At 34.1% G+C, this 14,908-nt stretch overlaps 5 protein-coding genes and 1 long non-coding RNA gene across 7 annotated transcripts; 2 read left to right on the forward strand and 4 right to left on the reverse strand.

The window, feature by feature from the left end:
• Nucleotides 1-24: 24 nt before the first annotated feature.
• Nucleotides 25-1,051, reverse strand: LOC126865723 (zinc finger HIT domain-containing protein 3). The gene is made up of 2 exons (XM_050618565.1): nt 843-1,051; nt 25-431 (listed from the first exon to the last, which is right to left on the reverse strand). Exons 1-2 carry the CDS (start codon nt 911-913, stop codon nt 89-91), a joined length of 414 nt encoding a protein of 137 aa, XP_050474522.1. The 5' UTR covers nt 914-1,051; the 3' UTR covers nt 25-88.
• Nucleotides 1,052-1,360: 309 nt separating this feature from the next.
• On the forward strand, nt 1,361-2,600 carry LOC126865726 (uncharacterized). Its single transcript, XR_007689642.1, has 3 exons — nt 1,361-1,635; nt 1,729-2,163; nt 2,305-2,600. It is a non-coding gene; the product is annotated as an uncharacterized LOC126865726 (long non-coding RNA).
• Nucleotides 2,601-2,692: 92 nt separating this feature from the next.
• LOC126865722 (uncharacterized) lies at nt 2,693-3,996 on the reverse strand. Its single transcript, XM_050618564.1, has 4 exons — nt 3,830-3,996; nt 3,605-3,742; nt 3,254-3,400; nt 2,693-2,981 (listed from the first exon to the last, which is right to left on the reverse strand). The coding sequence occupies exons 1-4, from the start codon at nt 3,896-3,898 to the stop codon at nt 2,835-2,837; spliced, it is 501 nt and encodes a 166-aa protein (XP_050474521.1). The 5' UTR covers nt 3,899-3,996; the 3' UTR covers nt 2,693-2,834.
• A 603-nt stretch (nt 3,997-4,599) lies between these two features.
• On the forward strand, nt 4,600-8,224 carry LOC126865719 (uncharacterized). Of its 2 annotated transcripts, XM_050618562.1 has the most exons (5): nt 4,600-4,802; nt 5,168-5,473; nt 5,668-5,778; nt 5,855-6,118; nt 6,201-8,224. In XM_050618562.1, exons 2-5 carry the CDS (start codon nt 5,242-5,244, stop codon nt 6,395-6,397), a joined length of 804 nt encoding a protein of 267 aa, XP_050474519.1. In that variant the 5' UTR covers nt 4,600-4,802; nt 5,168-5,241; the 3' UTR covers nt 6,398-8,224. The 2 variants fall into 2 exon arrangements, with proteins under 2 accessions (XP_050474519.1, XP_050474518.1); XM_050618561.1 differs by having other exon boundaries at nt 4,600-5,473.
• LOC126865718 (radial spoke head 1 homolog) lies at nt 7,766-11,034 on the reverse strand. Its single transcript, XM_050618560.1, has 6 exons — nt 10,908-11,034; nt 10,472-10,691; nt 9,624-9,850; nt 9,415-9,522; nt 9,133-9,351; nt 7,766-8,657 (listed from the first exon to the last, which is right to left on the reverse strand). Exons 1-6 carry the CDS (start codon nt 11,019-11,021, stop codon nt 8,508-8,510), a joined length of 1,038 nt encoding a protein of 345 aa, XP_050474517.1. The 5' UTR covers nt 11,022-11,034; the 3' UTR covers nt 7,766-8,507.
• Nucleotides 11,035-11,314: 280 nt separating this feature from the next.
• On the reverse strand, nt 11,315-14,861 carry LOC126865725 (small proline-rich protein 2D-like). The gene is made up of 3 exons (XM_050618568.1): nt 13,748-14,861; nt 11,722-13,677; nt 11,315-11,548 (listed from the first exon to the last, which is right to left on the reverse strand). The coding sequence occupies exons 2-3, from the start codon at nt 11,875-11,877 to the stop codon at nt 11,318-11,320; spliced, it is 387 nt and encodes a 128-aa protein (XP_050474525.1). The 5' UTR covers nt 11,878-13,677; nt 13,748-14,861; the 3' UTR covers nt 11,315-11,317.
• Between the last annotated feature and the right edge of the window lie 47 nt (nt 14,862-14,908).

Genomic DNA, 14,908 nt, shown 5'->3' on the forward strand with positions numbered 1-14,908 from the left:
GATACAAAGGAGAAGAAGTACAAATATATAAAAATATTTTATCGTAATTTCCTCGTACGTGTTCTAATGTGATATAGATCTATATATATTAACATGATTCATTGTTAACTTCAGGTTCAACAACTTTCAAACAAGCATCTGCCATTTCTACGAATATTGGTTCAGTCATAGCTAAAGCAATAGCTCTTGTTGGATTCTTATCTGTTAAAATTGCACGCATTATATTTCGTACATGCGGATTCTTTAAGCAGTTCTTCAATTCTTCGCTGTGATGTAACTGGTTCAATTTTTCAATGGGAACTGTGTCTTCCGTTGGAAAATCATAATTAATTTTATTCTTCGTATCTTCTATAACTTTGTTCTCCTGAGACTTCGACTTCGGTGATTGACAATTATTTAGTTTATGCTCCTTACAGCAACCTATGGAACAACTAATACACACAATAAACTATTAAACTAGAGAATAAAGTTGTCTTTAGGGAATATTTATACTTTTAATGTACCACTAACATATAAATATTTCCATATAAAAAAGTTTATCAATTTTGATTAAAAGAAATCTGTTCTTATTATCTATTCTGATAAATCTTCGCTAAACATAAATAGAATTTTCTTATCTCAAAACTAAATAAATACAAACTAATAACAAATATTGTTACATGTTACTATGCATTATCATATTAAATAATTTATATTTTGATTAAAATTACAACATTATCATTTACAACATCTCATATACATATGATATACATATGTAAATATATTCATATTTCTTAAAATCATTACACATTAAAGCTTATTTAAAATATTGTAACTATGAACATAACCTCTATCATACTTACTAAGCTTCTTCACATACAGGACATTTATACGAACATTTCGTTTTCCCACATATGCAACAAATATTTGCCATGATGATAACCACACCGGTATACCACAGAGTTTTAAACAATTAAATATATCATTCAAATCATTACGCACTTTATGCATCTACCATTTGTGATTGTTTACTTTTGACCGCGTGACTATGACAAAAATTGACAACTCGAATGATAAGTTAAATAATATATTTAAAATATGTTGATTCTATCTATCCATCATTCTATCAAATATAAATGACATAATTAAATTGAATATAAATAAAACTTCATAAAATCAATTTCCCGTGGCTGTGCATGTTTACCGTTATTTTCTTGTCTGGCATTTAATGTCGAAGTTAACATTCTTGCCATGATCCGTAACTATTTTCATAGAGAAAAGTCAAGACTATTCAAACGCGATATTAATATTTACAACATCATTAAAATTAAACAATTTGCTTAGCATCTAAATAGCTTGATTTTTAACGTATAATATATCATGTGTTCGAAAATTAACAAGATATCCTATTGTGTTAACTACAAGTGCGTTGATCATATAGATTAAAATGGAAATATCAATCTTCCATATTTTTTCAACGATAAATACATACGTATTTATACTAGATATGTTTTTATTGCTATAGAAAAGAATTAAATAAATTCTAATTTCTAAGTTAATCGACACAACGAATGTATAATTTGAAGGATTCAGATACAACAAATGTGGTTTCTTTCAATGAAAAGATTTCAGAAAAAGTCTATCGTCGATCAAAAGGTATTTTAAATTGTTTTGGAAAAAAGTGTTATATAAAATTATTTTTATTCGTAAGTCCATGTACGAACGTCGTTCATTTATTTGTTATTTCAGGTCTCACTGACAGCTTACAAAAAGTAGAAAAATTAGAAAATAATAAAGTAAGTTTAATGATAAAATATATTACGTTTTGGGAAATTTTATATTGAATGTTATTTAATAATTTACTTAATAAATTTATTCTCTTAAAATAACAGCATGATGTATATCAATCACCAGAAATAAATATTAGGAATATAAGAAAGATCAAATGCCTACCTCTAAAATTTCAAAAACTAATGAGTCCAAGGAAAAATACAAAATTGAGTTACCATTTCATTAGTAAGATTTTATGTCATCTATCTGTTAATAATTTTATTCTTATTATTATTTATTTTTTAGCCACATTGCCATATATGTAATATACTAAAATAATAATGGGATTTTGCTATAGAAAAGAATAATAATTCATCAAATGTATTAAATGTGGGAAGAAATAGTAATATCAAAGTAGGTATTTTTAGTTTATTCAAAACTAATATCTGCGTGATATAGTGTAAATAGATAAAGAGAATTTTTTAAATGTTACTTTATTAGCATATATAATAATATTATTACGCTAAAATGGTACTATTTGTTATTGCCTCGCAGCAGAATGTACTCGATGATTCACAAAAGATGGCAGTCCAGTCAGAATTCATACAGGCGTTGGCAGAAGAAAAGTATAGAGCGGATAAAATAAGATTTGGGAATATAAGTAAAGTTAGCATACTTCTCTTGTATCTCCACTTTTTGCTTTGTTATTATCTCTCTTTTTCAAAAACAAGCCATTTTGTTGAGCTTTTTGAAATGTGTCCGGCGAAGAACAATGGAGATTGATTATAAGTGTTTATATAATATTTACAATTAATAATAGAGGAAATGATGCATTTTGAACAATGGTAAAGAATTTTTTATTACAATTTTTATATTACAAAATGGAGCATATATGTATATATGAAAAATAAAGTTAACATAAACCTAAAATTAAGTATCCGTGTGTATGCTAATATCTTTATTATCCAAAGAAAATAGGAGTTACTTTTACAACATTAAGTAACCAATAATTACAATCATGCATTGGATATAATAAATATAAACGATATCTGGTGGTGTAATTTCAAACGAAATCGAATATTTTATTACTGCTCAGCTTCTACTTTTACTTTTAGTGTGGCAATAGAAACTAGATTGTCATCTTGCTTGAAATCAAATTTTGCAACATAATCTCCAGGGTTCATACTGCTGAAAAAATCGCTTACATCGCAATCTGAAAGTGCTTGTTCACCCTAGATGATGAAAACCACATTTTAATATCAATATGTAGCTTAAGTTATGTATACGTAATATATGAATACGTAAATTAAAAAAAAAAGAGGTACCTATATGTATAACTTGTGCTGTTATACATATAGGTTATATATAATTAGTATTCCTATCGATATAATTAATATATATTATTTTATATATAATATGTAATTATGCAACATTCGACTCAAAAAAAAAGAGATTTTAAAAAGTTGATGAAATATTTTGTATTATATGTATATAAACTTCTTACCTGTGCTAAAGAGCACGAATCATCTTCCGAACCTGGGGTTTCTATCGACGCACACATATTATAGCCTTCCAACTCCTTCATTGGTTTATCAAATTTCTTGTTCATTTCATTAACTACGTCATCGCCGTTATAAATCGTTATATCGGCCTAAAATGGAATATCAAAATATTGCTACCTATCGCATTAACAAGCTTTATAAAGAAATTAGAAAATATATTAAATTTTTGTAGATAACTATCTAATTTACTTAGGAAGGATGATAGGAATGGAGGTGACGAAGCGGAGAAGGTAGAGTCCGAATAAGAGTAAATAATAACGTTAAAATTAAACAATATTTAAATCAAGATATACCTCTATTTCACCTGGACAATCCTGTTTGACAGAAATCTGTGAAGAAATAAGATTATCCGATAGGCTGGGACTCCATGAATCGATTAAGTCGTTGTCTGGGACATCTACGTAAAAATCGGTAATTGTAACTTTGATGGCCTAAAAAATATAAAGAAAAAATTATAACTACTAGAACTATATTATATATTCGATACTGTGGATTTATATAATTGTTTCAATCTTTACCTTGACATGCGATAACGAAACAATAGACAGAATAACCACTGATAATAATTTTTCAATCGATAACTTCATGATGACGGCTTTTAACAGAGATCGTTCAACAATTGTTAGCAAAATCTGTATGTTCTCCAAGTGGTGTTCGGTTCATATTTAAAGGCATAAAAAACCTTCTGTGTACTGTGCTGTCGCTATGATTGGTTGTTTCGAAATAATAGATCATTAACAATCGCGTTCTTTTAACATTATAAGTAGATCGAAATAAGTATAATTATGGTTGCGTGACTTTTTATAGTTTATCAAACACGAAATCGCGGGAAGTAAAACTGAGTGCAGAAAAAATATCGTGTATGATATTGTAGAAAATAAGAAAAACAAATAAGATATCTAAGCATCAATTTTTATGTCTGTTATTTAACGAGATTATGGAGAATAGTCTGTAGGATGTTACGTCTACTTCGTTAGTGTTTCGTTTTTCCTCAGATTTCAGATTTCAGATTAAATAACAATGGAGATTTCAGTTCTATCAGATCAAATTCCTATTATAATATCGACATTTGAAAAAATTTCATTTTACAAATAAAATTTGAGAAAAATTTTTAGATTCGTAAATTGCCTAACTCGATATATTCAAATTTCTGAAAAACGTTTCGCATGCACTAATTTTTTAAATTATCTAAAGCGCTTTAAAGATTATAATTTCGAATAGTCCCGCACTTAGGATTGAGATCTCGATTGAAAATCGACCTATATCGAATATCATCGATACTAATTGATATAGCAAGTATTCGATACAGAGTCTGTCGCACATGGTTTATTGTGAGCATCGTAGCGCAAATGCAAGTTGCCGAATTAATGGAGTTTGAAGATAACTCCGTTATGTTATAAACCCGATAAGAAATGTTGCATGCTTTTGCGGTGCAACGATTTTGCAGTGGTTTGCTTAACCAGAAGTGGGCATAATCAAATGTAGATGCCGGTTCGTGTAATAACATTGTTTTGTGTTTCCTGAAACGGGGGTGTAACAGTTCTTGTGCATTCCTAGAGTATATATCTTTTTTTCTTTTGAAATGAAACTGAACGTTGCATAATTTTTACCTTCTGCTCGTTCAGTGAACTTCAAACAAATCACCGTTGTGAGAAATTTTCAACAGCATATACGTTGTACTTGAAATTGTTTATTTTTCTTTAACTGAATCAACAATCCAATTATAGCCGAAAGCGCATAAAATCGATCCCAATTACGCGATTTGTATCTTTTTTAAGAATTTGTGCCATATTTTAATATTATGCAGTTTTAAACGACGCACGAACAGATACCAAAGTAGCCTGAGCTATTTATAGGTTAGAAAAATACATGCGTGCTGTTGTCAGTTGCGACAACGGCGAATCATCAAGTAATCTTTAATGCAAACCCTATGCATTGGCTTCAAGCAACCAACATACGCGAAGAGATGCCGTTAAGTCAAATAAATCAAAGTAATTTTGTTAGTACCAGTGAAAATGTAAATCCTAGCACTGAGATAGCATCAACTTGTTATACCCCTCCACCTTCGTATCACAATATTAATTTACCTCTGGGACACCCATCGACTCTGACTAACGATTGTGGTGCACCACCTACCTATGAAGAAGCCATAGATCCAAATGGTAAATAATATTCTTAACAGAATACGTATCTCTGTCTGTCTCGAATTGTTTCTGTAATTTCATCGAAGCGAAGACAATATCTCTACCATCCCATTCTCTACGATATCATTGCAGAGAAATCTTTGTTCGGTTTAATTTTGAATAACAATTTATAGGATTGGAATGTTGAAGAAGCGATTGTTTCTATTTTTTAGCTCCACCTCCGTCTTATGATTCATTGTTTGGTCGTATGAGGGAAGCTCATAAAGTTTCAAAAGGAGTGTTTGACTTTTTGAAAAATATTATTGTTTTACTTCTAGGCACTAGTAAGCAAAAATGTGAATTAATATTTTGTTAGGTTTTATTACAAGGATTATTAATTTTGTATTTCAATGGTTGCAGTTGGATGTACTATTATCTTAGGAGTAACAATAGTAGTTCCAATATGTATGGTGGTCATTGGAGGAATTTATCTTTATGATTGCCCACAAGGAGAGTATATTCCTGTTTATTTATTAGTGGGTGGTGGTTTTGGTGTTTTCAAGCAGTTGTTGCATTTATCTGCAAGAGTACGTCAACGTCAGGAAGAACGAGACGAGGAAAGAATGCGACAAACTCCCACGCAAACATTAATTAATTGTTTCATGCTTGGCTGGTTTATTATAGGTTAGTAACACAAATATACGAATCAAATGTTTCTTTGGGTGTTTATAATTTTCCAATTTTTATACTCTGTGTTTGCCCACAGGCTCGATGTGGGTATATAAGGAATATGAGCCAAATTACGATCCATCTCTTGGCAAATACTGTAACAAAACATTGTATTTATTCGCCTTTTGGCTAATTACGGCGGTTTACATATTTTTGGGAGTGATAACCGCTGGCTTTTGCAGCATTTCAGTAGCAAGCATCGCGTTTCAAAGACCACCGCCCGATCTAATGTAAAACACTATGGTGTTATTTTAAAGGAGAGAAACAGTCGTTCAGAAATCTATCATTTTGGGAACAAAACGACAAATTGAAAACAAACATTTTTTGTGAATATACAAAAATCACGTTATAACAGGGCACAAAATTTCGTCCACGCTTTACGTACCTGAGATGCTTAAAACAACAATCTACAAACGGATCGTTTGCACATTTAAAATGCACATAAAATGCGTTCGAATTCCAAAATTTGATGCTTGCAATCGTCGCAACGTTCCCTGATTTTTGAAGCATACTCGATTGCGTTTCAATGTCTAATTAATTAAGGCGACTTTTGCTATGAATTAGGTCAAATCTTTTTTAAAATTGGTGTATATGTAGAAAAAGTGGAAAGGAAAGACGGAAGTAAAAGTAGTCGATGATGTTTTAATCGACTCAGGGCTGTGGATATTTCGCAACAAATGCGAATTTTTTTGATATTGTGCCAAGAAATCGTAAAACCGTAAAACGGAGTATTTTGCTATCGAAATATTGGTCGCTCGTATCAACATCCGATTCGAATTCTTAACTTGAGTAGAATCTCGGGACGTGTTATAAAAAGAAGAGAGAAAAAAATATTCTAACACGGAAGTGTCATCGAGGACTGTGATAACATATACGAGAAATTATGCCGTCATTAACGTGTTGATTCATGACATTCATATTGTGGCGTCTAATTAAACAGCAGCTGTTCTTTTACAAGTGAAAATGGTTACATTTACTTGTATAATAGCTTATTGTTGAAAGACTGCGATACTTCGCAAAACACGTTTTTTTATTCCTTTGCCCTCTCCTCCGTCCTTTTAAAACCTTTCGACCTTCATTGAGGCTTTATGTCAATGTAGTCGAATAACCGTTTTATAAAGACTCGTTTGAAGATTAAGGAGTACACTATATATATATAAAATATACATATGTATATTAAAATACATGCTCCTTTTAGTATTTCGAAACTATTTGAATGCCAGTATTTATTAGTGCCGTCAGAAAGAACAATTTTTAAGAAATCTTCGTATTTGATTGGTATTTAGGTTAATGTAGTGGAGGATGCAGAATTTTCGATTGGAAAAGCAAAATGTATTCCTCGACGTTTTATTAATGTAAAAAAAAATGTTCTCCACTTTCATATGGCTTATGAACTAATCTGTACTATTTGTATTTTTTCAAAGCAGCATTTTCGTCTTCCTATTTATGTCCGGTTCAACCAAATGTTGTAAATATATTTCGAAATCATATCTCTCTCTCTCTCTCTCTCTCTCTCTCTCTCTCCGTCTCTCTTTCTCTCTCTCTCTCTCTCTCTCTCTCTCTATATATATATATATATATATATATCTATCTATGTATCTGAATATTTACGTGTTTCCATCGACGAACGTAATTTTGAAATACACACGCTTGTACGTTATAAAAGAGAAAAAGAAATAAAAAAGAAAACTTAAATAATCGAACGATACTAGCGAGCTTGCGCTTTCAAGAATACATATAGAAAACACACAAATCATTTGCGTATCTAAAACTATGTTAAATCGATCTTTGGAGTAAAGCTGAATAGACTGCAATCGTTGAGCGTACGCTTAGCTAATATTATGAAAACATATCCTCGTTATATCTGTTGCTGATATTCAATGTAATACACCTTACGTATGTACACATATACGTTACATATATACTTTAAACACTTCGTCAAATGAAACTTCCAAACAAGACCTACGTGTGCCTGTAAAATAAGTTCTTTACATTGTCTGATATTATGGGCACATACGCACATTTATTATTATAATTTCCTAAATAAAGTGCTTAAAAACACGTTGCGTTTTTGCCTAACCACATGCAAAATTGGTATCGAACATGTATAAGTTTATATTGTATTATAATTATCTTTTTATACTTTTATTTGTTATTGTGAGAAATATTTTAGCGAATTTGTATAACCTTTCTCCTTGTGCACAATGCTATCACCTTCGGTAAGAAAATAATATTGAAATTAGATCATAGAAAAGCTTGATTCTTTAACAAATGGCGCAAAAGTTTATAATCGAAGGAAAAAATTAATATTTTTTATTTCACATTTAACGTTGATTTTTTTTAATTAAATTGCTTCAACGAACGATCCAGGATAATCAGCGTCTTCGTAATAACGGCCGCCTTCACCTTCGTATTCGTCTTCGTACTTTAAGTACCGTTCCGGTGCCATTATTAAATCTTCCGAACACCTATCTAATAGAGAGTCCACAGATACCTAGAAATTAAATATTTTTTAAGCAATCAAACTAGAATGAAAAAATATCGATTATCCTTCATTATTAGAGTTGTACGAAAGGAACTCGTATTTGCGAAGCTTCATCACAGATAGCTCGTTGAGTGACTCAATTGTTTACGGAATTACAAAAACGGATGTATTGCGTAAGATAAAGTGAGATTCCGAATGCAGGTTATCGCGATTTTATTAATAAACACAGTGTCGACAATCAGTCAGATAAAAATGGAAATAATTGGAAATATTCATTGAAAGCCTAAGCAATTATTTCAGATGGTTCGTTTGTTCTACTTGCATTTTTTTAAAGCGAATCTCTGCACGCTGAAGCAAATTTTTGAAATCTGAATATCGTGGAATAGTTGCGCGGTATACGTTTATATATAAGCATGGTTTAGTGAAGAAGGAACGAGCACGCCGTGTACATATATATAATTCCAATTGATTATGCATATCTCACCTCTTCCTGTAGAGGTACTGGCTCAGGTGGCAATAAATCAGCATTATACGGCGTAATGCAACGGGCTCGCCATAATGCGATAACGCCTTTCTTTAAAGCAAGCGGTTCAAATGGCTCAGGTTTAGCTTCTTCCAGTTTCACACCCTCGGTATCTTCTAATTTTTTATTTCCTTCGCCAGCCTCGGCTTCTAACGTGGCAGGTTCAGTTACTTGTCCTTGCTGAATCGAATATTTATTACCTTTACGTAAGAAAGATAAATATCTTAAAAAACGAATTCTCACCTCGACAGGTTCTTCCTTTGTCTCGTCGTAATCAGGATCTTTCACGTGCACGTAGTGTCCATGTTGCATGCAAGCGTTTTCAAAAGTGAAGCAGCCGCGTCCATAAGGCTATTACGTTACACTTTTATTAGTATTTATCCACGCTTTAATATATATAGTAACGTACTAATAAAACATTTTGGAAATAATTCGTATAAATATTAACTCGCCAAATTCAGTTGCCAAAATCCGTGGAATCGATGTCGAGGGTGAATTAATTGCCCAGGCCCTTGCATACGATCTTTGATCCACGTGCCCATAAATTTCGTGTTCGTGTCGGCGTAAAGATAAGATCCCATGCCGTGTCGAAAATTTTTCTTCCAGGAACCTTCGTAAACGTCGCCATTTACGTAATAATATACGCCAAAACCATATTTCATGTCACGTTTCCACTCACCTACGGAACGCGTGAAAAACTTCGTACGAACATACGTCTGTACGTACGTTGATTTTCGAGTTATGGATGACCAAAGAAAATTTTTTCAAAGTCTTCGGCGCAAATACGTGCAGACGCTTCCGATACTTTCTTCGATCGTTCATAATTCGCAGAACGTAGAACGTACGGTTCTTAGCTACATATTTTAATATGTAGATTCATTGCCTAAAGCATGAACATTTATTTACGAATCACCCTGTATGGTTACGGAGGAAAATTCACGCCACTTAAAAATGTCAGATCTCATAAAGGATATAACCTAACAAACACGAAGATGGTACCCCGCTGAGGGTAGCCACCCGCATGATAATCAAACAGCCAAAAAATTCTACCAAATGTCCAAATCGGACAAATCGTGAATGTAAACAACTAAATAAAAAAAAAAAACTTAAAAATGTGAATCGTGCTTTAAAACGATAAGAGAAAGATAGAGATTTCATTAAATAAAAGGCTTCGGATAGTACGAAAAAAGGCTTAAAAGTTTGAATTTCATCATTTATTTATTCTTAAATTGTTAGTTAGGCTCAAAATCGACCATCCTTTGTCGTCATCCTTGCCCAATGGCTATCTGTCGTCTCTTACCCTCGTATCGCGTTCCATCAGGGTACCAAAACGTTCCTTGACCGTATTTAACGCCTTGTCTCCATTCACCGTCGTAACGAGCACCGTTTTTAAATACGTAAAGTCCCGCGCCGTGCCTCAATCCCTTGCAATATCGTCCGACGTACATATCGCCGTTTGGAAGCAAAGCTTTTCCATTACCATGCCTATCACCTTTTTCATTTCTTTCACCTTCGTAAAGCTGCAAACGTATTCCGATACGAAGGAAGGTTAATTACGAAGGTTAACTTTCCTAATAGGATAGGACGAAGCTATGAATTTCAACTTGATAAACCGATTTGATAAGTTTGCAATACTCTTGTAAATTGTACAACTAAAAATTACTCTTATTCGTTGTGAATTGTAAATAAAAAACTCTCTCGATCGGAAGACATCGGAAGTTATTAATTTAACGTACTCCTAGTGGATTTACTTCCTCTTCTCCTCTCTCGCCAGCCATTTCTCCACCTTCCAACATATTATCGTATATGCGCCCTTGCAATGTCAGGACGTCATTGAAAACATGCAGCATCTCTGAAGTTATCTCCCTAGATCGGTATCTCGTTAAGAAACGAGATTATTCTTTCTATAGGTCTCAAAATTGCAAGTTATACAGATATCGTAATTACGCAGATATACAGCGAGCAATTGAATTAAACTAAACATTGCTATCAACGCTCCTTCAAAAGTCGCGCAATTTATTTAACCAAATAGAATTAATTTGATCGCAATATATGACACGCTATCAAAAAAGTCTCAGCTTTTTAATAATCTATACGATACAAGAATTAAAAGTACGAAATACAGTATGATCTTTAAGCTCGACAGTCAGCAGCATTTTGCACAGGAAGAAATTTCACACTTTGGTAGGTCGGAGAAATAAAGCGGAGAGTAAGTCGAGCCATCGCACGTGCAACGAATACAGTATCGTACGCAGGATGGTGGTGGTTCTATTTTTGGTGCTGGACATTGAGGTAGCTCTGGGCAAGGAGGTGGCAAGCAGTCAACCACGTACAGCGCGGGTGGTTTCTGTGGTGGTTCTGGACGTTGTCTACATACCTAGAAGCGAAACAAAACGCGTTCGTCGTTGAAAATTGTAAAAATTTATTTTAGAAAGCTACAGGAAGAATTCTATCGTATCGAAGGAAGAATGAAAGTTTTGTAAAATATGTAAGAAGGTTAACGTTAAATCCAGTCTCGTTAATAAAAATTGTAAGCATTTTAAAACGTACGAAAGGTGGACACGGACGAGGACAACGACATTTTAGCGGTGGGTATTGCTGAGGAGGTGGACAGCCGTATTTCGGACAACAGAACGGCGGAGGCTTGCAATGATAACACGGTGGAGGCAGAGTGCTGGTGCGCCTTTTTTCTTCGCGACAAGACATGTTTATCCGGAGAATTTATTTCTACGAAAATCGAGATTGTTTCCTACAGCATCTTTAGATATAAATTGTCGAAAAAGGAAATAACAGCTTCGCGTGACTTAGAGATTTATCGACGGCATTGCCTAACAAATTTTCATCGGATTTGTTCGATACAAGGAGAATTTACGCAGATCTGTGTATATTTGCTTCGAATCGATTACGTTTCTTCTGTTTTTCCTCTTTGACATAACTAAACGAATATGTTCACACGTATGCTCGATTGTTTGATTTTTTACTTGAAAGTAACATGGCTAACTACGAAATCTCTCCTTTCTTCTCGACGTTTAAAGTCGCGTTCGCTACAAAAACTATAAGAATTACGAAAGAGTTCTGTTAATTTTCTGTCGGATATAGCGGGCTTGATAGGTAGAATACGCTCCAATTATCTGACACGAAGTAACAGCAAATTGTTCTTTATTGTTTTCGAAGTTTCGTGAAAAGATATACAGGGTGGTTGGTAACTGGTGGTACAAGCGGAAAGGGGGTGATTCTACGCGAAAAAAGAAGTCGAAAATATAGAATACAAATTTTTCGTTCAAGGCTTTGTTTTCGAGAAAATCGACTTTGAATTTTCGCTCGGTACGCGTCCACTTTATCGCGTCTCGTTATAACGGATCTCACTGTAGATCGTTGTCTGTAGATGGAAAAATGAAAAAAAAAATTTTTATTCTATATTTTCGACCTCTTTTTTCGCGTAGAATCACCCCCTTTCCGCTTGTACCACCAGTTACCAACCACCCTGTATGTATTTTCGCGGGGAGACGCAATCGCGAGGAAACACGTCAACGGGAGTCGTAAATTCCCGTTACGATTATAATAATCGACACCACGAGTCGATCGATCCCCTGATTTCCGTTAAGATAACAGGGATGGTTAAGATACTATAACGCTGCGATTAACAGGGTTGTAAGGTTATATTTCTAACATTTATGAGGTACACTGTTGAGTATGTATACGTTAAGTAAATGATTGATTTAAGGGGAGTAACCCCTTAATGACTTGTCGACTATTCTAACGTTGAAGAATAAGCAAGGTACAGTGACGATGCTGTGTCGGAGGAAAGCTAATAACGGGTGTGTCCAGCGCACGGGATTATCGGATTTGTTCATGACATTTTGGTCAGGAAAGTGAGAGCAGTATACGTTGCTTCCGATTGGATAAACGAAGGTTGATGGACTAGGAAGGGTCTTAGCCGCCCTCGATAGAAAGTTGCTAATGGGAAGCATCGTACGTGAGAAAAATTAACTTTCCCGTGTCAAGCCGTAACAGACGATAGTCTTTAGAAAAAGATTTAGGAACAAAGATATTTGTTCGGTCTGAAGGACCTTAGCTAGCAAATTACTGAGATATTAACTTTCCCGTGTCAAGCCGTAATAGACGATAATCTTTAAAAAATGATTTAGAAACAAAGATTTGTACGGTTTGAAGGTCTTATAAGGTTCGGTCTTAGCTAGCAAATTACTGAGATTTACGATGGATCCTTAAGAGGATTGAGGGTACGCAGTAAGGATGAGCGGATATCTGGTTCCCGTCTAGTAACAATAACGTAACAATATAGTTAAGAGGAATGACCAAAATATAGACAGATATAGAAAATCGCTCTCTACGTATATCGAAAGAATAATTTATTAAAAGTATAAACAAATTGGTCTTCCACGAGAATCGAACAATCTCGCGTAACAAGGGGCTACTTTCGGTGGTGCTATCTCTGGTGGTGGACAGCATATCGATCGCGGATAATAGCAAGGCGAATACTTGAGGCTGTGGAAAGAAATCCGTGATCATCGTATCTTCGTATATTCCTTTCGAAGTTAATGTTTCATCAACATACCCGTTGCGAGTGTAGGTAACTTGAAAATGAACCGAAGACGTGCCATTCGTCGGTGGCTGAATATTTGGACACGGTGGACACGTTGAGAAACAGGTTTTTCTAGACTCACAGCGCGATGGGTAGCTGGGTGGATACCTGCATAGCGCGTCTTCCAACGTCGTTGACATTTTTCTCTGTTATCGATTCGCCGCTATTATTATTGCTATGCCGAAACAACGAGTTTTAGTTTTATATTGCACTTGGACGTCGAAAGAGTATATTAAATAAATCGATAAATTCGAGGCAGCGAATAGAGAAAGTGGAGAGATAAAAGTTGTATTAAAATTTTGTAGGTTATGTAGTTCAAACTGAACATGGTTTCGTAGATGGGATTTTGGTCAAAAGAAGAACGAGAGATTCGTACGTGCTTGAATAACAATTTCTTCTGTTTTCTGTTTCGAAAAGAGATAAAGATAGAAGGGATAGAAATAGACGATGAAAGAAGACAGTTTGGTAATCACAACAGATATTATAATAAATCATATCTTTACAGAGGCAGATACATTGTAAAACGAACAAGGATACTTTCACGAAATATACACGCAGTCGTACATTGATCCAGGAATCGATCGGCGACACTATGTACAACACAACCACGGAAGCGTGTACGATGTCCTGTCGAAAGAATTTACAGACATCGCGATTCCACTTTCCTCAAATTTGGCACGCAGTGCACCTGTTCGTATATTATTTCCTTTTTTTATTTCTTCTTTCCTTATCCCAGTGTTTCACTGCCCTCGCATTCGACGATTTAACCAATCACAAATTCGCTAGTCTCGGTCGGAGAGAACGACACGCAGGAACCCGACGTTTTAGTCCTTACTTTCCACTTTATAATAAATTAATTTATTTCGTGTATTTACCTTTTTCGAAGTAAACGAAAGATCGAAAATCCGAACGAATGATAAGCGTACGTCGATATAGAGGGCAAAAGAAAACATAAAAAACAGAGGAGAAGAGAAAACAATAAGTACTTAAGGCGACGATATTATATAACGAATCGATATTGTATACGCGATTCCCTGTAGCTCGTTCTTCGAAGAAACTTCAAAAATCCGGAGCTACGTCAATGGAAACAAACATTCACGATGTCATTGGCATCGGTTCATTGACCGAGCCTTC

The sequence above is a fragment of the Bombus huntii genome, chromosome 5 (assembly GCF_024542735.1).
Source record: "Bombus huntii isolate Logan2020A chromosome 5, iyBomHunt1.1, whole genome shotgun sequence".
Lineage (NCBI taxonomy): Eukaryota > Metazoa > Arthropoda > Insecta > Hymenoptera > Apidae > Bombus > Bombus huntii.

Excerpts from the sequence above, each read along its gene's own strand:
- LOC126865723 (XM_050618565.1), bottom strand. The coding sequence starts at position 913 with ATGGCAAATATTTGTTGCATATGTGGGAAAACGAAATGTTCGTATAAA. Across the intron at positions 432-842 it reads CCTGTATGTGAAGAAGCTTA|TTGTTCCATAGGTTGCTGTA; the intron begins GTAAGTATGATA and ends TGTGTGTATTAG.
- LOC126865722 (XM_050618564.1), bottom strand. The coding sequence starts at position 3,898 with ATGAAGTTATCGATTGAAAAATTATTATCAGTGGTTATTCTGTCTATT. Across the intron at positions 3,743-3,829 it reads TTTCGTTATCGCATGTCAAG|GCCATCAAAGTTACAATTAC; the intron begins GTAAAGATTGAA and ends TATATTTTTTAG. Across the intron at positions 3,401-3,604 it reads ATTGTCCAGGTGAAATAGAG|GCCGATATAACGATTTATAA; the intron begins GTATATCTTGAT and ends ATTCCATTTTAG.
- LOC126865719 (XM_050618561.1), top strand. The coding sequence starts at position 5,242 with ATGCATTGGCTTCAAGCAACCAACATACGCGAAGAGATGCCGTTAAGT. Across the intron at positions 5,474-5,667 it reads AGAAGCCATAGATCCAAATG|CTCCACCTCCGTCTTATGAT; the intron begins GTAAATAATATT and ends TCTATTTTTTAG. Across the intron at positions 5,779-5,854 it reads TGTTTTACTTCTAGGCACTA|TTGGATGTACTATTATCTTA; the intron begins GTAAGCAAAAAT and ends CAATGGTTGCAG.
- LOC126865718 (XM_050618560.1), bottom strand. The coding sequence starts at position 11,021 with ATGCTGCATGTTTTCAATGACGTCCTGACATTGCAAGGGCGCATATAC. Across the intron at positions 9,851-10,471 it reads TGATGGAACGCGATACGAGG|GTGAGTGGAAACGTGACATG; the intron begins GTAAGAGACGAC and ends CGCGTTCCGTAG. Across the intron at positions 9,523-9,623 it reads GATTTTGGCAACTGAATTTG|CCTTATGGACGCGGCTGCTT; the intron begins GCGAGTTAATAT and ends GTAACGTAATAG.
- LOC126865725 (XM_050618568.1), bottom strand. The coding sequence starts at position 11,877 with ATGTCTTGTCGCGAAGAAAAAAGGCGCACCAGCACTCTGCCTCCACCG. Across the intron at positions 11,549-11,721 it reads CTCGTCCGTGTCCACCTTTC|GTATGTAGACAACGTCCAGA; the intron begins GTACGTTTTAAA and ends TTTCGCTTCTAG.